Source organism: Mchenga conophoros, linkage group LG7, assembly GCF_057382185.1.
Source record: "Mchenga conophoros isolate Kocher_MC1m ecotype Shallow Benthic linkage group LG7, M_conophoros_male_GT1.1, whole genome shotgun sequence".
Classification (NCBI taxonomy): Eukaryota; Metazoa; Chordata; class Actinopteri; order Cichliformes; family Cichlidae; genus Mchenga; species Mchenga conophoros.
The window spans coordinates 61848856-61870534 of record NC_140532.1 but is presented as its reverse complement, the minus strand read 5'-3'; the positions used below and the strand labels follow the sequence as shown (position 1 = coordinate 61870534).

Below are 21679 nucleotides of genomic sequence, written 5' to 3'. Positions count from 1 at the left end.
CAAAACTGGACTAAAACTCAGTGGCAGCAGGTGTGATGGAGGAACGGATCCAAATTGGAAGTTTTTTGCTTCATATCTTGTCAGTATGTATGGAGGCTGTCAAGAGAGAGGTCCAACAGTGAAAGTCTGCAGTCATCTGAAAAACACGGTGGAGACTGTCATGGTTTGGCGCTGGAGGGCTTGTCAACTTTCAGATTTGCATCCACCATATTATAGCATCTGCAAAATATCTGATCTTAATTTTTTTCAGCATAAGAGTGGCCCCAAACACTTTTGATTGATTGATTGATTGATTGAATCTTTATTTTGAACATGTTGAAAAAGTATAAAAAAAAAAAATAGAATTAAAAGAGACAAATGAACAAAGCAAACAAAAGGAAAACGAGCAACCACAACTCCAAATAACGTCCATGTTCAAAAAGGAGCAGGAAGAAGCATAAGCTTATTTAATCCCACCCCTTTTCCACTATCTAGTATCAATAGACTACAGAAATACCTCCTTGTAATTACATTATATGTTATGTGTAATTTTTTTTTTTTTTTTTTAATATATACACATATATGTTTCTATCTATCCATACCTACGTATATACACACATACGCACATATACACATTTTCAATAACCCCATTAACACCTGAAGGATACACAACCTACAATTTTATATATATTTAATATATATATATATATATATACATATACATACATATATATACATACATATATATATATATATATATATATATATATATATATATACATATATATACACACATACATACACACACATATATATATATATACATATATACATATACATACATACACATATACATATATATACATACATATACACATACACATACACACATATACACATACATACATACATATACACATACATATATACCCATACCAACAAACCCGTGCATGCGCACACACATGAAAATATTAGACAAGAACACCCTATCAAATCTCTACCTTTTCCCTGTACCCTGTAAAAACCATATCCTTAAACCGCTTTTTAAACTGCGCCATGCTTGGACATTGCTTCATATCTTTACTTAGTCTGTTCCACAGCTTCACTCCACACACAGAGATGCAAAAACTTTTTAATGTTGTACGGATACGAGGATGTTTTAAATTTAATTCCCCCCTCAAATTGTATCCCCGTTCCCTTTTAGAAAACATTTTTAGAATATTGTCAGGAAGCAGGTTATTTATTGCTTTATATATAATTTGTGCTGTGAGAAAATGAACCAGATCTGTGAATTTTAGAATTTTTGATTTTAAGAATAGTGGATTTGTATGATCTCTGTAACCAGTTTTATGGATTATCCTTATGGCCCTTTTTTGTAATATAAAGATTGATGATAGCGAACATTTGTAAGTATTGGCCCAAACCTCTGCACAGTAATTCAAATACGGTGCAATCAGGGAACAATAGAGAATGTGGAGTGATTTGTGGTCCAGAATGTGTTTTACTTTACTCAAGATTGAGACACTTCTTGAAATTTTGTTATGTATATGATTTATATGAGACTTCCAGTTTAATTTATCATCTATAATCACACCAAGAAACTTATGTTCAAGTACTCTTTCAATTTCCACACCATCTACATGAATCTGCACTTGTGCATTTCTAAGGGAATTCCCAAATAAGATAATTTTAGTTTTACTTAGATTTAGCGATAGTTTGTTCCTGTTAAACCATTTTTTAATTTTGCACATTTCTGAAGTAATTGTATCCAGCAGCTCCTTTAGATTCCCCCCAGAACAAAAAATATTTGTGTCATCTGCAAATAATACTAATTTTAATATATCAGATGCCTTACAAATATCATTTATATAAATAATAAATAATTTTGGACCCAGTACAGAGCCTTGTGGAACACCACAAGCAATGTCCAAGCATGATGAGGAATGGACACCCAGCTTCACAAATTGTTTCCGGTCACTTAAATAATTTTTCACCCATTGCAGTACAACCCCCCTAATCCCATACCGTTCCAGTTTATTAATTAATATGTCATGATTGATTGTGTCGAATGCTTTCTTGAGATCCAGAAATACTCCAGCTGCATACTGTTTCTGATCTATAGCATTCGTAATCTCCTCAATTGATTCGATTAATGCCAGAGATGTTGATCTTTTTGATCTGAATCCATATTGACTGTCAGAGAGTAATTTATATTTATCTAAGAATTTGTCTAATCGTTTATTAAACAGGTTTTCTAGGATTTTGGAGAATTGTGGTAGTAAAGAAACAGGCCTGTAATTTGTGAAGTGGCGTCTATCCCCGGTTTTATACAGCGGCACAACTTTAGCTATTTTCATTTTGTTTGGCACTTTTCCCGTCTGAAATGATAAGTTGCAAATATATGTTAGAGGTCCTACAATTCCTTCAATGACCTTCTTGACGATTTTCATGTCAATATCATTACAATCAGTGGATGTTTTATATTTACACATGTGTACAATGTCAATTATTTCTTTTTCCTCCACTGATGTGAGGAACATTGAGTTAGGGTTCCTATCAATCAGGTTTTCACTACATTCTACTGATGGCAGTGACTCAGGAATTTGTTCTGCCAGTTTTGGTCCAATATTTACAAAATAATGATTAAAGCTGTTGACCTTATCAGCAGTGTTTTCCATAATATTGCCATTATCGATAAAGTATTGTGGATAACTTTGTTGTCCAGAATTATTTTTAATGATACCGTTTAAAACATCCCATATTCCTTTCATATTATGTTTATTGTTGTTCAATATTTTACTATAATACTCCTTTCTACATACACGTATAATATTGGTCAACTTATTTTTGTATTTTTTATATTTATTTTCAGCTTCTTTTGTTCTTTGTTTTAGGTATTCCCTATAGAGTGTATTTTTCTTTTTACATGCATTTTGTAAACCCTTAGTGAGCCATGGTCTATCTGAATATTTGTGCTTTCTGTTGTATTCTATTGTTGGACAGTTTTTATCGTACAACTCCATGAATATTCTTAAAAATATGCCATATGCAATATCAATATCAGCTTCTTTGTACACCTTGTCCCAGTCCTGATTTAATAGATCGTTCTTAAATGCAGTCATAGTTTCTTCTGTCCTTACACGTCTGTATCTCAGTTGTTCTTCATGCTGATTTTTCTTATAATTAGTGTCATAAACTGCAAAAACTGGTAGGTGATCACTGATGTCATTAATTAATATTCCGCTCACAATGTTGTTTTCCATATTGTTAGTGAAAATATTGTCAAGTAAGGTGGCACAATGTGGTGTAATTCTGCTAGGCCTGGTTATTTTAGGATGTAAACTCAAACTGTACATAGTGTTTAGGAATTCGTCGGTCATTTTATGCTTTTTTGGATTCAACAGGTCAATATTAAAATCACCACAGATAAACATAACTTTTTGATTTGTTTTAGAGAATATTTCCTCTATGAAGTCATTAAATACTTGAATACTAGAGCCAGGTGTTCTATATATACAGCTAATTATTACATTTTTTTCTTTTTCCTTATAAATTTCAATTGTTATACATTCTAGTAAATTATCAATTACAGTTGTCATACTTTCTACCACCTTGTAGTTTAGGTTTTTATCCACATACATTTCAAAGCAACGTCAACATTATTGAAGCAGTGTGGGCTCATCCTGGCTGAGAACAGAACAAGAGGCAGAAGAATCCAAAGTAAAGCTTTTTCCTTCAAGAAGGAAACATTCTTGAAGGAAAAAGGAAGGAAACGTTATTTATTATCTATCAATTATCAATCAACTATCAATTATCTATCAATTTATATCTTAAAAGAGATTTTTTTCCCCTTTTTTGGTAAGAATCAGAAAATGGCTTTATCACTTTAAAAACAGATATTTTAATCATTTTTAAATGGCTAAATTCAAATATAATTTAAACCAGGCTATGACTGTCATATTTATTCAATGTATAGACTAATGTCATTGTGATTTTTTTGATTCCTTTTTTTTATCATTTACTTGACAACCACCTTTCCTGTTGGAAGGCGCTCTTAATGCTAAACTATATACAACATGTTTGGAATGTCACGCTGCCATCGAGGCCTCTTTTTAGAGGGTCTTGCTTATTTCAGCAAATTTTGCATGAATTCCAGCAGCACTGTGGTCAAGGTCCCCAGTGGAAACATCTTTGGGAGTTTCCAAACAATGACAAGGTGTATGAGACTGAAGCCAAACAGAGGGGAAAAAGCCCCAGCGTTTTATTTTATTTTCCTCGCTATATAATTCTAATAAATGCAACTGTATTTCTGAGTTTTGCACAATGTCATATGTATAGGCTGAAGGTTGTGTAATTTTCTTGTGTTGAAATGTGGTGAATAAATTAAATGGGCTGTGGTAACCACATAGAAATTTTGAGAGCAGCTGAAAGGACCGTGTTTCACCCCCATGTGCTGGGAGGTGTTGCCTTTTATTCTAAATGAAAATGAATCTTTAAAGCACATTTTGAGCATAAAATCATAACAGTTTCTTCTTCATAGTTCCTTGATAGCTTTCGTGAATTTAAGTTTAAAACTATATTTCAAACATTGGAATACTTACCATTAGTGATTACTGACTTATCAAAACTGATTATTGAATTATCAAAGATAATAAGACAGCAGCATTTGTCCCTCCATAGTGTAGTGGACACAAATCCCCCCTGGAGTTGTGCCAGGAAGGGGGGATTCTGCCAAATCAAACACACGGGGCTGCCCACGGTCACAAAGGAAAGCAGCTTCTTCTTTAATAAGACAGCAATGTTTGATTAGCACATATCTTAGAAAAAGATATGTGAAAGGACTTGCAAATATTTGTTACAGTTTGGTTCACATTTATTAATCTGGTTGACAACGAGCACTTACATAATAAGCTAAAGACTTGGTTCTAAATGACATTTTTTTCCTCACATTCACCCTTATTAGCAGGTAACCTCTGTACACCGTCATGTGAATTATACAGAGGTGATCGCAATTCAGAGGAAAACACAAGTGTGTGATGTATAAGTGATTTAGTATGTCCATATGATAAGCACATACACTGGTGGAAGTCAGTAAGGTTTAAGAAAAACAGTTTATTTAGCACGGGCAAGCAGCAGGGGTCAAAGGTGAAGGGTCACATGCTCGAAAGGGTTTGGTGTAAGTTATTACTGCTGAATACGGCGGATGGACTGGATCTGAGGGGTCTGGCAGTGAGAGCCAAACTCCCTGAAGTGTTTGTACTCCCCACAGTGACGATCGCACTCCATGATATATTGGTATCCACGATAACCAGGATACTGGTAGCAGACAAATCTGTTGAGAATTGACAGACGTGGAAATGCAAATGTTGTGAAATGTTGCAAAGCATATTGTGAAAATCTGAGTAGGGTTATTTTTTGAACTGCTGAGAGGATGAGGAGGGGGAAATAAGGAGGCAAATAAGCAGCTGGGGACACTCACGCTCCAGAATGGATCCTTAGAGAGCCAACTTCATTGTTGCACCAACCCATGGCCTGGAGGGAGGGGTAATCGTCGCTGAGCTCACCCTTACGGCCCAGGAAGTTCTCACGCTCATAGATAGTCATACGACACTCTCTGTGGTTCTGGAGGTGGGGGAGGTAAAGAAAGAATACATTTGAGTAGTTTTTCAGGTCAGGCAAGTCTACATTATTGATTTGTCCGTCACAGCAGCATTCGCTCACAATGGAGGTTTTTCAGTGGAAAAAAAAGCTGAGAGATAACTTACAGCACAGGCAATGGGTCTGAAGGAGGTCAGTCTCTCAATGTGATAGGCATTGCTACCTCCAAAAGCATCAGGCTGGGGGTACTCTCCCCGCTCCAGGACAAACTGCTGTCCCTGATAGGAGGCATGCTCATAACCCACCCAGCTGGAAGGAAGCATAGAAAAAAAGAGATTATTCCATCATCCCAAAAGTCCTTAAATCCACTTATACAGAGGTTAATAACATCCTGTCATGTTAACCGTATGTCACTTAATGATGGTTTTCTGCTGCATGTCTATCTGTGCGCACATATCTGTTTACTCACGCTCCACTCTCCACCCTGAGGGAGCGAACGGTCTCAAAGCCAAACTCCATCACATTGCAGCACTCAGAGGTGAACTCATGGCGGCGTCCCTGGAAGCATTCCTCATCGAAGACAATGATCTAATGGGAAAAAGGACATGCAGCTGATGGCTGTACACACCATCCACTTAAACTTGATGTGTGATGTCTGAAATCACTTCAGCAGCTCACCTCAAACATATAAAACTACATTAGCTAAGCTAATCACTCTGAACTGGGAGATAAACCACGTTTAACAAGCCCTAATGCACAACTGTGTGATATTCCAATCCCAATGAAGTCTTTATAGCGTCCTAATGTGGTGTGACTTCATTGGGCACTCTCCCTGATGCTCAACTGTATGAGGTGTTTTACAACAAGCAGCTCCTGGTCACATCTGAGGGAAAATTCAAAGGTGCTGATGAATAAAGCTGCTCTTCCATCTGCAGACTCACCTTCCAGTGGCCGGAGAACTTGGTGCAATGGTGAGTCATCTTGTCTGGAAGGAAGAAAGAATTTTATCCACGAGTGCTAACAATGAATAGACAGCAGTGACAACAGGGAAGCCACACACTCTGAGAGGTAAGCAGTCATTTTATTCTGATGCAGAAACTAGCCAGAAGCTAACCAGTAAAGACAGATGTGTGAACCAGAAATCCAAAAAGTGAAGAGCAGGAGATCGGTTCTATTGTCAGACCTATGAAAAAACAAGTCTGTGTCGCAGGTACAGTGTGTACTTTACACATAATGGGCAGGATACTGAAAGCAGCCTGAACTTGTAATTGCTAGATGGAAAGCACCAGTGTCTATTTATAGTTTGGATACCAAACAGAAGAGGGTCACAGAGGCCACAGGCTTCATTTGGCTACTCTAACTTTTGTCTCTCTCTTTCTAGTTTTTCTGCCCATTTCTAAGATTGTTCCATCATCACCACTGTTCATCGCAGCCACTGGGTGCAGTGATTTCAGCCTGGATGGTGTGTGTTTGGAGTGGGAGTAGATATGGATGTGTGAATATGGGGGATGCTATACCCTGGCTGTGGTACCCTGGCTGACCGTGCTGGATGGCTGTGGCGGCTGGGCGAGGGACAGGAACTCACCTTGCTTGATGCCCTTGGGTTGTCCTGCCGTGAGAGTGAGAGGAGCCACACGCCCCCACCCTTTTAAAGCCTCCCCTGGCAGGGGTCCATGCTGAAAGCCCCGGCTCAGCAGCAGGGAGGGGCTTTTCTTTGTCCCCACCTGACAAAAGCATCGTTAATCTATGGAGGGCCAGAAGTGCAGACACCACATTATCACTGGGGGCAGTGGACACAGAGACCAGGAATATAAGAAATGAAACATAGAGTGCAAGCTGAGAAAATACTGAGAGCCAACGGCATCAGAGAGGGAAGAGAAAAAAGCTGGAGCTGGAAGCTCTTTAACTCTTTATTTCAATTTATGTCTGCAAGTAAAGACCAGTCATTTTCTCAGTTAACTGGTGCTTCATTTTTGCCATTAAATGTGTGAAATTTGCAAATACAATAATGACCTGTCATACCATTAGAATTTGTTGATGATGTGAGACCAACAAACACAGACAGAATAAGCTCTGTGTGCATGCCTGCTCATGTTGGTAATAGCAGTGAAGCGTTGATGGTGATTCAGAGGATGTTTTTTTTTCCACAATATGTTTGAAAATAGTAGAACAGAAAAAAAGTTAAGAGAATCGCAAGATCCGATTTTAGTATGGGACATAAAGACCTTAATTTGTTATATCTATTAAAAAAGGTTGGTACCAGAGTTAAAGCACTAATTGCGCCAAATATGATTTTTTTTTTGCAATGTAGTGTCAGAAAATAGGAAGAGTACTAGATGGCTCTGTCTGATATATAGCTTATTTAGCCTAAAGCTAAGTCTTAAGGCAAAAGACCTCAAGTTTTTAAAACGGTTGTAACAAAGGATTTTTATTTGCAAGATCATTACTTGGAATCTGTTCTCAGTCGCTTTGATGTCACTTTCAGGTGAAAAAAAAAACAGAAAAAAAGCAACGTCATGCATGTGTCAAGGCAGATTTTCAGTGCAGATAGTATTCTTATGAAAGCTTCCAATGTGTGCAGTGAGAAATCTAACCAGTGCAGAGGAAGTCCTTCATCCAATTATGGCAAACACTAATACTTACACCAGAATGCTTTCTAACATGAAACACGTCTCCACATCTCAAATCTGATCATTTGAAGTGTTCTAGCAAGAATACGTGGTTGATCACACAGATCATAGCAGCACTCTTTCTTTGTGTGTTTTTTTTTTTTTTGTCATATTCATAATTACAGTAACAAAGCCTTGTTTTTACGAAATGTTCAACAGTTTAATGAAAAAATGTAAAAAAGCCCTCAATAGTAAAAACAGGTTTAACCTGCATGCTGTAGTGTAATACACTAGCTAGGACTTGTGTGTTAGTGTGTGTGTGTGTGTGTGTGTGTGTGTGTGTGTGTGTGTGTGTGTGTGTGTGTGTGTGTGTTTAAGTGCTTACATAATCAACCACATGTAAACAGGAGCGCAGAGGCACTCGTCCTTATTTCCAGTGAGCCTAAAGGAATTTCAGCTTATCTAAAACTTTTAGACATAATTCACTGCCTCAGATCTTCATATACAAGCCTTGCTTAATCAAAGTTCATTTCTCTGAAATCAAAACAGAAATTGTAGTTCAGAAAGACCAAAAGTCTCAATGAACGTTCAATCATCCAGATCCAGCAAATCCCAAAAAGTTGATCCCGTTCATCTGGATGTATCAGTGGGGAAATGTTTCATCTCTCATCCAAGTGACTTTTTCCCCCATCCTTATAAACAGTGCTTTTGTATAATAACTGAAACTAGCACCATGGACTAACAATGGGCTGTGAGGTCAGTTTCATGATCATTAAGGTTGGGGAACCCTGCAGTCAGTTGAGAATGAAGAAGTCACTTATAAGAGTGACAAAACATTTTTCCCACTGAAAACACTACGTCCAGATGAACAGAATCAACTTTTTGAACAGAGACCAAAATGTTTCCTGCCTGAAAAGAGTCACATTTCAAAAATATCAAACAGGTTTCCTCATCAGATTTTTTTTTTCTACACAACACAAGAAAAAAACTGATCGGATTCATCTTACATTAGAAGGACACTGTTCACTTACCAGGGGAATTGTGTAATCAGCCATGATAATGATGAACCCCTCTGAAAGACAGACTAAATATTTTCTTCTTGAGAAAGCCGGGGAGGACTCCTGAGACCCCTGGCAGTCATCAGAAAATGGACATTAGAGAATGAAAGAGCCAAGGGCTGGTCAAAATCAATAGGTTCCTTTCATTTGGCAGGACATTTTGTGGCAGTGTCAGAAGATAAAAATGACAGTGGTCAATGCATTTAAAAGGCCATGTGTGTTTTCTGCCTAAAAGTGTAAAGCAGTGACAACCACTCATCTAATCTTCTTCAGACCTCGCAAGTATCATCATCAAAATCATTATCATCATAAAATGAAGTCACAGATATAAGCTCTTGCTCTCTTTTATTTCCTCCTAATGATGTCAGCAGCACTAACATTAGCTATCATTAGTGAGGAACGCTCACACAATAATTTGTTCTAACTATTAAAGGAACGAATCTCTTTGGTTACAATATTTAAATTAAAGTGTGCTATGCTATGTTGTCAGCTTCACTGGCAAAAGGTACAGGTGTAACACACAGGTACACATACCTGTTAGTAGTAAGAGACTAATAAAATACTAGAATTTCACTCAAGCTTCATGTGTGTGCCATAACACACAGCAAGCCTGAAGTAGTGAAAGTTTCTGCTCCTTACTTCTGCATTTGAAACTTCTGCATTGTGGATCTATAAAGATGCACTTGCTTTTGGTGAAGTCTTTAACATTATTTTTCCCATTTGATGCTAACATGTTTAAAGTCAGCCCTACCAAGTAGGATCATGTCCATTTAGTGACATGTTCGTTTATTACCCCAAACACATTTATTTCAACTAAACTCCACATACTCCATCCTGCTGTCTGAATACTCACTAATGTCAGTCTCCTGTTGTCTTTATCAGTTACTTTGCTAAAAACGCTGGTGACTTTTCTTTCTTACAAATGAAACCATGTCTGTGTAGCATTCTGAAATATCAGGAAAAAGTCTGACTAAGATTAAAAAATCCCTTTCTCAGGAAAGACCTGACCAAGAGGGCAGCAGAAATTACAACAAATATAATCACAGCATGGAAGCCACCCAGATTACACTGCAGGATTAGTTCACATATCAAACGCAATTTAATCCTGCTTCCATCGTGGAAATGATCTCAGCTGAAGTGATATAATCCACACATAATCCATTCGCCATAATCCCATAATTATTACCACCAACAATGACCTTTATTCAACCTCTGAAGATGACCAGGAGGAATTCTCATGCACGGCTGTGTGGCAGTGCTTTTTTGTCTAGATTACCCACCAGTCAAGAACTACTCAATATTATCCCAGCAAATTTAAAGGAAGTGAACATGCTGCATATGCCCCCTTTATCTTTTAAATGTACCGGCTGTAATAATAATAATAATGGATTGCATTTATATAGCGCTTTTCAAGGCACCCAAAGCGCTTTACAATACCACTATTCATTCACTCTCACATTCATACACTGGTGGAGGCAGCTACAGTTGTAGCCACAGCCGCCCTGGGGCAGACTGACAGAAGCGAGGCTGCCATATCGCGCCATCGGCCCCATCGGCCAACACCAGTAGGCGGTAGGGTAAAGTGTCTTGTCCAAGGACACAACGACCAGCACAGATAGCCCAGGGATCGAACCGGCGACCTTCCGGTTACAGATGCGATTCCCAACCCCCTGAGCCACGGTCACCCCTACAGTAATGACAGTACTGTAGTTCATGGACAAAATGTAAAGCGTAAGGTTGGGGTGAGGCTAGTAAAACCCAGGCTTCTACCCTACTTGGCTCATCCCATTGCATTGATTTACATTTCTACTGTTGATTTAACACGATACCACAGAATAACTTAAAAAATGCTGCCCATACTCTCTTTGACAAACACCTGCTTTACACGGGCACTGGATTCATAATAAAAGTGTAAAATTGCTGTCAAAGCCCAAATTTATCAGCAGGTTCTCCACAAAAACATCTTAACATGGACACTGCAGAGAGAAACTGTGACAGAGAAAGGAAGATGTCTGGACATTCAGAGTGTTTGTTACACATGAGAAGCTACAGAAACAGCGCGCACAGAACAAAAACTGTTCTGGCTCTTTCCTTACCTATATAAGGTAAGTCTTATTGTCTTTGGTTTCTGGTACAAGAATTAAAGATTTAATATCTGGCTAAACAAACAGGATGCTGGTTTTGGAAAATGTCAGATGCCAAACCTTATGTTGATTGGAAAGATCCTTTTGCGATATGAATGTGTTTATCATCTGTTAAGTAGTTGGCTAACACTAGCCAGAACTAGAAGTAGATATCAGTAGTAAGTGTTAGTGCAGTGCCAAAGCATTTAGTGGAACAGCTCTGGTGAACCTGAATGTCAGTGGGAGAAAGAGAATCTCCAGTAACTCAATTATCTCAAAGTTTAATAATGTTTAAACAGCAAAATGTCCAAAAAACCAAAACACTTCATTTGAAATGCTGTTTGATTCTTTGTATGGAGAACACATAGAAGATCAACATGAACGAATAGATCACTGCCTTTTTTTTGTTTTCTGTCTGTTTCTGTTGTGGTGATTCTCCAAAATCAAGAAATGGCGGTGAGTTAAAGTAGAAAGTCTGAGTTAAAGAATATGTTGTATTTGTGTGTGTGCCTTTTCTGTGTAGGTGACAGAGAGTGTGGATTACCTCTTTGTGTCCTGTGGACCTTTGCATTCCTCAACTCTACATGCGACTACAGCTCACAGGCCTACCAGCCCAACACACAGCAAAGAATGCTGTGTCAGTGGTTTCCTTTGACAGCAAAATGCTTACAGGCAGGCCCGAGGGGCCAGCAGTGTTTCCAGGCTATGCGATGACCTGCTGGCTTTGGTCCAGGCCAACAGTGATGACGAGAGGTTTTCTATTGTGCTGTGAGCCTCTACGTTTGGCCTTTGCCAGAGTATAAAAGCTTGGGTTGAGCGTTGAAGGGACCAGCACGAGCTAGCCTCCCTCATACGGCACTGCAAGCTATACTGACGCAGGTAAGCACACACAGACGCAGACATACAGGCCAGAGCATCCATCATGGTACAGTAGGACACCCACACATCCAGAGCCAGGGCCCACTCCCTGCCCACCGCTCCCAGCTTAAACTCCACCGTCCCGGGGAAAGGCCAAAACAACACCCAAATGAACCTCCAACATAAACTTCAGACTTGTGCTACTAGTCCAAAACCCTCCAAACACTTCTGCCTACCAACCCTCTGTCTATGTTGACACCTTGCCTGGGCCACATTTAACCTCACTTCTCCTTCCCTTTCACTTTCTCCTCTGAAACCCTGTCACTTCAATTTACACCTCTATTTCTGTTCACCCCTTGTCTTCCTCCATCTCTCACCCAGACTCTCCTGAAGCCCCTCACCATGTCTCAGACTGCCAAGTCCGCCTCCAGCCAGGGCACTGATGCCAAGGACAAGGGAGCCCCAGCTCCAGCTGCCTCCAGCAAGGCCACCAAGACTGGCGAGCCTGGCATGGGATCCTTCAGAGTGAGTCATTGCAGAGACAGAATGTGTGCATTTTATTTTTTCCTAAAGGGCAAAGAAAGTAGACTGCATGTTGTCCCATGTGTTTCATCTAGCAGGGCAGTTATATGTTTATTTACTGAAGGTTTGAATTAGACATTAGAATTTCAGATACTATGGAGGTGAATGATAAAGAACAGCAAGAAACTTGGTTAAAAGACCAAAAATAACCACTTTGAATTTAGATACTGATGCTTTGAGCAGTACTTTTTTTTTAAATCCAAAATGTATTGAGGCTATTCTTTCTGATGTGAGTACCTATGTACTTTAGACTCTTTCTGTGAAAGCCACCGCATCACAGGGCTTAAGAAATGTCTCTGAGATGGAGCAAAAATTAAATGACCTCATATACTATAGTCTAGTGAAAAATAATGTATATTTGTAAGCTCATAATCTTTAATACTGGCATCATTTTACACGTAGCCACGTTAAAAGTGACATGTTTCTAAAGTATAAGGTTGTTTTGGAAATCTAAGTGATTAGTAAGTTCAGTCAGTGCTGAGGACTTTAAAGGGGAAATTACAGTTTAAGAAGTTGCCTTTTTTTTTCATGCTCCATCCAAAAATGATTCCAAATCCAAAATTTGTTTTAAACCTTCCACATGAACTAAAGCTATAAACATAGTGTAAAGAAACAGCTATGACTCTATGTGTCCTCTGTGCAGATCATGCTGTTCGACCAGGAGAACTTCCAGGGCAGGATGATGGAGGTCCAGAATGAGTGTATGAACGTGTGTGACCGTGGCATGGATAGAGTGCGTAGTATCATTGTGGAGTGTGGCCCGTAAGTGAATACACACACACACACACACACTTGATTTAAGCAGCTGCCTGCATATCTTCTCTATTCATGTATATGTCACTTTTATCTTTCTTCCAATTCTTCTCCTGTGCCTCCCCACTTAACCCTTTTGCCCCCCCCAATCCTGTCCATGGTGTCCCCCGTTCTCCAGCTTTGTTGCCTTTGAGCAGACTAACTTCCGTGGGGAGATGTTCATCCTGGAGAAGGGAGAGTATCCTCGCTGGGATACCTGGAGCAACTCCTACCGCAGCGACTGCCTCATGTCCCTCAGGCCCATCCGAATGGTAAAATGAGCTGTTTTCTTCGTTTGTTTTTTCATAAAATGGGAGAATATAGTGATTCTAAATTCTCAGACCCTACGTTTTGACTGACTAACAGTCCAGAGCTAAACTTACAGCAAAGAAAAGCAGCAAATCAGCAAATATGACGAACTGGAACCAGGAAAAAGTTTGACATATATGCTTGAAAAAGCACTGAAAAGGTTAAGTGACTATCAACACAGTTCCTAAAGAAAAAAAATCAACAATATTTTTCACATGCTGATACTATAGCATATCACATCATTAGCACGACATTAGTAGGCTTTGGCCCCTAATTTAGCACAAAATCCATTCATGGATTCCACTAACTGCTCATGGAAGCAGTTCAACATTGCCACCCACAGACAATTTCTTACAAAATGCAATCAATGAAAAAGCAGAGAATGCACATGTAATGTATGTTGTATAGAGACTACATTTTATTCTTCCTTTCCTACCTGCAGGACAGCATGGAGCACAAGATCTGCCTGTATGAGCTCTCTGACTTCAAGGGCAACAAGATGGAGATCCAGGAGGACGATGTGCCCACACTCTGGGCGCATGGCTTCTGCGACAGAGTGGGCAGCGTGAGGGTGCCAGGAGGAGCGTGAGTAGACACGTTTAGTACTTGTGCTCTCTCACAAAACAAAACACAAATTAGCAGAGTATCACAAATATCATCAACATGCAGGCCTGTGTTAAGGCCTGTGAACACACTGTGGAAGTCAATTTTGTAGTACGTCATATTACTATAGTAAAAAGTACATTTTCCATATATAAAATGGACTGCCAACATGGTTTCAGACACACCTAAGAGGATTCCACAGACTTGTTGGATTATACTACAAATAACAAGTGGGATGAGATGTCATTAAAAGGCTTGTCCTTTTGTCTACAAATCTTTTTTTAGCCAGAAAATTTGCTTCATTTCATTATGTCCTCTAGGTCACCAATACAAATCTGTTCATTTGTATTGCTGACCGAAAGCCTCCAGAACAGCTTCAGTGCCTTTATCATACACCTTGAAAGCCTTTACACTCTGGATTAGATAAATGCCATCCTGACCAGAACATTCACAAATCTAATTCTTCATTATTGGAGTTGGTAATGCTCCCATAAATCCACTTCAGGGGAACTCAGAATCTCCTAGTTACCACTGCAACCCCTTGAAGGACTTCCAGAACATTCTGTCAGACAACTAAAACGTTGTAAAAGAACCCCAGGTTCTCCTAAAAAGAAACTCAGAATCATTTAAGAGATCCATGGAAGGAGAACCAGGAACCTCACTGACGACTAACTGAACCTCCTTAACCGAACTCTTCAAGCTCCTAAATGTCCACTTAACCCTTAACTTAAGCATTTCTAGAACTCCCTTATGGACTCATCAGAAAACCTCATTAAGACTTGGTATCTCCAATGTCCTCCAGACCTCCTAATTCACTTCTGGTGTCTCCTAGGTGATCAGTAGAATCTTTTCACCACAAGAACTTCAACAGTAAACATTAAACTTCTTAGGACTTAGCATTATAACGGTCTTATTCTCTATTATATTATATCTTATATTCTCTATCATAACCCTATAATGTCATATACCTTTTTTTATTTTATTTGTATGGATATCAGCCAGTAGTACACTACATGGACATCCTATAATAAACACACAACCATGACCTTTACCTTATCATGTCTCTCTCAGGTGGGTGGGTTACCAGTACCCTGGATACAGAGGCTACCAGTACCTGTTTGAGTGCGGTGACTACAGACACTACAATGACTTCTGCGCCTTCCAGCCCCAGATCCAGTCCATGCGCCGCATCAGGGACATGCAGTTCCACCAGAGAGGATGCTTCACCTTCACCTCCGCCAGCAAGTGAATGACATCTGCTGGCTGCCCGGTGCTGTTGCAGCCATGCAGCCCTCTCAGCTTTTTATCTCTCCAAACAAGCCCTTTCTCCAGTCTCCAGTGCTTTCCTTTATCTCCACATCATCGCTCCATCCCAGAGGAAAGACAGAATGAGAGCAAACACACTGGACAACATTAAGTGACTTTTTATGGTGCTAAAAATAAACATGTTGAGAAAAACCTAACCCTTCCTGCCTATACTATCTTTATTCATTTTTCAGAAAAATGTTCGGATGATGTTGTAACAGAAATATATGAAGCGTAGGCAATTTTGATATGCTAGATTTAACACTGCAATTGAGGGTCCTGTTTGGAGATGGACCATCCGATATTACGTATCGGTATCGGTCCGATACTGACCTAAATTACTGGATCGGATATCGGAGAGAAATAAAAAATGTAATCCGATCCATTAAATATCACAAAAGCAGCTCACAAAACTTGCGACATGGCGTAACTCGGCTCATAACAGTAGCACGTTGGAGCAGTATGTCACGCGATAGAGCAGCTGTGGCCTGCAAGACCTGTCAGCGGTCTGGTTGAGCATTTGGAGCCTGGCATTTTATCTCGGAGGAAGTTATCCCAGAGAGAAGTAAAGCAAGTGTGTAAGTTCATCTCTGAATGTTCGTAAAGCATTCCAGCTTTAAGCTTAACAACCGATATATGGAGCAACTGCCTCTTCTCTCCCCTCCCTCTCCTGCTGCTACTTCAATCCAACATGAAACTGATTAATGATCAGCTGATCGGCTTTTCTGTCGTTAGTCCATCTCTCTTCTTTGTTTATCGCCCACTTCGCGCCAGAAAGAGGAAACCAGCGGCTGAACAACAGCTTGATAATCTGTTGTTAGAATTTATTTAATATTACTTTCTACACCAGGATCCTTTTCTAGGCAGCTGACAGCTGGTAACTGTGCAGGGGCGGATCTAGCAAAGTTTAGCCAGGTGGGCCAATAGGGCATTAACAGGGAAAAGGGGGGCACAAAGACATACTTTTCTTTCTTATTCTCATTTAAAATATCTAGCTTTTAATAAATAATTATCTGATAATTATTATTACACCCAAAGTTTTAATCTGATGTAAAAATGTATAGAAGTCCATTACTGTATATAGTAACTATTAAGTCTAGTAAGCTGTAGTACTTTTTCCTTTGGGAAGGTACCATCTGTGCAGTCTGCAATTCTGTTGAAGAAATATGTTGAATCTATTTAATTATTCTTGAAAAATAATAACTGTGCATTTTTTCACCCTGCATCAAATTAAAGTTGATTATGTCGATTAAGCATCATGAGGTGGGGGGTGGTTCCCTATTTTTTTTTTTTTTTTTTTTTTGCTGGGAGTTTGCAACCCTATTAGTTAGGTTGCTTACTCTTTAAAATACCAGAATAGGGAGGATGGAGAAGGTTTAAGTTTATTAGATTGATTAGTATTGCTGAACTATGAAATATTTTGGGTGCAGTGTATTTTTTGCATACAGGTATAACAGAATAGCTTTAGTGTTTGTTTGTTTTTAAACTTGAGTATGAACTTATACAAAATGCAGCAAGATATTAAAAAAAACTGTTTTATTGATTAAAAAACACTATATCGGATTCATATCGGTATCGGCCGATATCCAGATTTATGATATCGGTATCGATATCGGACATAAAAAAGTGGTATCATGCCATCTCTAGTCCTGTTATATAGTTGCACTATTTTTAGATTTCTTTTATTGGCATGGCTTTTTAAATTTTTAAAAAAAGACTCGACAGTATTCAGTTTATTCTCTAATCTTAAAATACAAGAATAAATATAAATGCAGTATAGAAGAAGTGGTAATTGAATTTTACACAAATTAATACCAGGAATACGGATAATTAAAAATAAAGTAACTAGAAGATATTCTTCATAGTAAATAAAGCAATGGGTTTACAAAATAGCTTGCACTGACTTTCAGAGTCAGAATCACCTTTACTGTCATTGCACAGTGTGATAAAAACTGCAGCACAACGAAATTGTCTTGTGCGTCCTTTACATCAGCACCCACATTCACACAGATCTATTTACACAAAAGTTCAGTTTTGTAATGATACTGGGCAAATAAAACTGTTTTGCAACCTGGTGAACGGTAAAATCAAATTAGTTCCCAGAATGTGTCCTGAACAATATTGTTTGCAGAGGCAGCCGGTCATGAAAAGAACACCCAGTGAGGGCAGAGGGAGTCCAATTATATCTTTCAGCAGTTCTTGTTACTCGTTTGAGGGATTTCTTGTGGTTCTCTGTGCAGTCAACGTACCATGCTGTTATAGAGGTTTTGCACATGATGTCATGTGCATGTCGCTTAAGAGCTGTCCGCCATACTGGACATAACGATCACATCCAATCGCTCATAGGTACTTTATATAGAAATTATCATTACTTTTTCCCTGCTTACAATGGCTGTATTCTGCTTTGTGGTTGGGTGCACACAGCAGAATACAGTTTCAATTTAAAAATTGTTACAAAAGCTTTAAAATTAATATGGTGTAACACGCAATATCACCCTTTAGACTCCCACGTGTTTGTTGAAAGTATCACTTCAATGTAAAATCGGACCGCTGCTGTTAGCCTTCAGCAAGTTGTATGATTTAATCAGTCTAGTATATCTGTAATCTGAAATCTCCATATTTTAATGCAACTTCTGGAGGCTTAATGCAGATTTTTTGCTACGTAAAACAAACTGCGGTTTGCATTAATTCAGTGATTACAAGGCCCAGTTCAAAAGACTCTGGTAAATAAAAAGGAAAAAGGGAATCCTTGCACCTGGCAATGCCTAGAAGCAGCAGGTATGCCCCAGTTGAAACTGGGGTAAAGTGGTCACATGTTTTGAATCACACTTCGGAGCAGTGTTTCAAAACCTCTGTGCTTCTGAAGCTCGATACAGTATCGAAACGTCTGTTTCAACCTTCCCATCCCTACAAATGAGTTAAATCTGCAACATATAAAATATAAAGCACCATGTGACTGAGTAGTCATGGCCCAAATGAAGCTTTCTGAAGCATGTATTGAAAAAGGGTTCATTACTTGAAGCTCGTCAACATAGTCCTATATTTGGTGTCTTCTTGTAGCTAAAAGCAAAAGCTGTGTGAAGAGCAGCTTGAAATGAACTGCTTCATTATGATTGCCCATTCTACAGAGCTCAGTTGACAGCATCTGTGTGATATCAGGCTACCAAGGTGGTGCTTTGAACATCTTTTTGTGTTTTTTTGTGTTTCTACAATGGTGTGGTCTCCCATTGTTTGACTCCTTGACAGCACAGTCTTATAATACATTGGGAGTATGCTTGTGCTGTGAGGTCCTCTTTCACCTTTCTTTTGGAACTATCCACTTGTCATACAGATCTCTCATGTCTGTTTTCAACTCTTTAGGTGCCTCACTACCCTCCAGCCTAGTGGAGTGAAATCTGAGTCTGTAAGTCTCCGTACGTATTTGAAATTTTTCAAGGACAGCTTTCTTGACCTTTACATAATCCATAATCTGACCAATGTCTATGGCTACAAAAGCAGCTCATGCCTCACCAGTGAGAAGGGGAGCACATGGCAGTCTTCCAGTGGCTACTGACATCCACTTGGAATCCTTTCAAAAGTTCTTAGGGAATGTTCACTGTCTTCATCCTCATTATAAGGCTGCATTTTAGGACCTTTCCAAACAGACTGTCTCGTTAAACTGGAAGACTGTAGTGCTGCTGTAGTGGCTTTGATGAAATTAGGTTCTGTCTGAGTCAGTGCAGGATGCTCCAAAGTTGGACTAAGATGTATTTCGGTTGCATCTTCCAAATGCAGCTGGTGCTCTCTGCGTTCTGATGGCACTTCCTGCTGGAGCTGAGTGAACTGTGCTGAATCTTTTTTACCAACGCTCTTCTGCCATTGCTTATCCAGTTCCCATCATGCCTTTCTGTCATTTTGCTTCCTTATAAAGCCACGCAGGAGGTTAGAAAGTTAAGTAAGGTTTATGTGGTTCAATGGCTGGCTCTTGCTCTACAGTCTCTAGCTGACTGACATCTGGAGGCTCATCCCTCACAGAATCTATTGGCACTTGGTGCTTTTTTGTCTAGCCCCTTTCTGCATTACTGTCACCATTGCCACCATATGTAAAGTAGTCTGACACCAGTGTCAAGGAAGTTGGCAGGTAAACATACTCAGCAAACATTTTGATAGTGATGGCCAAATAAAGGTTTCTGAAGCATTGACACTTGTATTAAAAAACAGGTAAGAAACACCCCTCCACTTGGTTTACCCTAGTGATATCAGACATGACATCATCAGTACTTGAAAAGCCAGGAAATTCTGGGCGGGCACTTTTCTACAGCTGACCTACATGAAGACTCAGAGCAAATGAGCTAAATCTGCAACATGATAAAATATAAAGAACTATCCATCCATCCATCTATCCATCTTCTTCCGCTTTATCCGGGGCTGGGTCGCGGGGGCAGCAGCCTAAGCCTAAGTCTATTTGACTGAATTTTTGATTTAATCTGCTGTATATTTGATTTTGACAGCAACGTAATGCTTAAACAAACAAAGTCGGGATAGTAACCATAGCAATGTTACTTTGGCAATAGTGCTTAATGTGTAAAACGTTCACATTTCTGAGACAAGTGGAGAGTGTACCAGCTGCTCATCCACTTTGTCTTTGTCTGGTTTCTTTGTTGCAAATGTGAAACACTTGGGTTTACGTCATTTAATACATTAACATGCTACAGAGGTGTGCATTAAACAAAGTATTGCATTTTTTATAACCTAATTATTTGAATTACTCGATGAATCATTGCCGCCCTACCTGCCATGGTTGTGTCATCTGCAGTGTTGGGCAAGTAACTTTGAAAATGTAATTAATTATAGTTACTAGTTACTTCTTCAAAAAAGTAACTGAGTTAGTAACTGAGTTACAAGATTCTAAAAGTAATTAATTACTTGAAAGGTAACTATTGCATTACTTTAAAAAAAAACCTCTGGGGTCCAGGGTATAATTGGCCATTTTTGACTACTTTTGATGTTTCCTCTACATTTGACCTTTAAAAACTATTTGCTTTGCCTTGTTTGGTATCATCCTTTTCAGCACAACCTCACGTGTCTGAATTTACAGTTATGTTTTCATTTTGACATACTGTATTAACACAGTTGATCTAAAATCAGACAAAAACATAAAATCTGAGTAGAAAAAGTGATATTTTTTTTACTGTAACAACCACAAACATGTTTAATGAATCATATTTCATAACTTTAAATGCAAATATAAATTGCCAGTTTTAAAGTCATATGCACAAGTTTTGCAAACAACAAAGTTATTTGCATCCATTTACCTTTTACCCTTTCTTAAATAACCATTTCAAACTATTTACAGAACAATCAGCTGTTCTGCATTCAATAAGATGTCACACAAATTATTTGTGCCACTCCAAATATTTCTGTCCACTATAAAGGAGAACATCACAGCCTGATGCCTGCAGGTCTGACAGCAGCAGGTGTGTCACTCCTGTTTTTTACCTGGAGACAGCAGTCGCCTCATTGTTCTGACACACAACACAAAACTATCCACAACACTACACACTAACTACACAAGACAACACATTAACTACACACTCAAAACACGCTAAACATCACAAATCTCTCAAAACTCGATTTCTCTCTTTTTCTGCTGTCTTTCTTTCTCTCTCTCCCTCTCTCTGTTGCTGTCACTCCTAAAACTTCCCCCTCTTACATGGTCGACATGGTGCATTTTTCCACCAAGTGGGCAGTTTTTTTGTTTTGTTGTTTAGACCTCCATGGTCATCCAGGGCCTCCTGTCCCGGTCCCGATATGCAAACCAGGGAAAGATGAAACAAAACCAGATAATTATAGACCAATAGCACTGACTTCTAAAATATGCTAA

At 39.0% G+C, this 21679-nt stretch overlaps 2 protein-coding genes across 2 annotated transcripts; one reads left to right on the top strand and one right to left on the bottom strand.

Annotated features, from left to right (window-relative positions):
• Positions 1 to 5071: 5071 nt before the first annotated feature.
• cryba4 (crystallin, beta A4) lies at positions 5072 to 7272 on the bottom strand. Its single transcript, XM_085280624.1, has 6 exons — positions 7163 to 7272; positions 6519 to 6562; positions 6047 to 6165; positions 5745 to 5886; positions 5459 to 5601; positions 5072 to 5311 (listed from the first exon to the last, which is right to left on the bottom strand). Exons 2-6 carry the CDS (start codon positions 6555 to 6557, stop codon positions 5164 to 5166), a joined length of 591 nt encoding a protein of 196 aa, XP_085136750.1. The 5' UTR covers positions 6558 to 6562; positions 7163 to 7272; the 3' UTR covers positions 5072 to 5163.
• Positions 7273 to 12093: 4821 nt separating this feature from the next.
• crybb1 (crystallin, beta B1) lies at positions 12094 to 15974 on the top strand. Its single transcript, XM_085280626.1, has 6 exons — positions 12094 to 12246; positions 12607 to 12750; positions 13451 to 13569; positions 13739 to 13871; positions 14351 to 14493; positions 15583 to 15974. Exons 2-6 carry the CDS (start codon positions 12628 to 12630, stop codon positions 15758 to 15760), a joined length of 696 nt encoding a protein of 231 aa, XP_085136752.1. The 5' UTR covers positions 12094 to 12246; positions 12607 to 12627; the 3' UTR covers positions 15761 to 15974.
• Positions 15975 to 21679: the final 5705 nt, after the last annotated feature.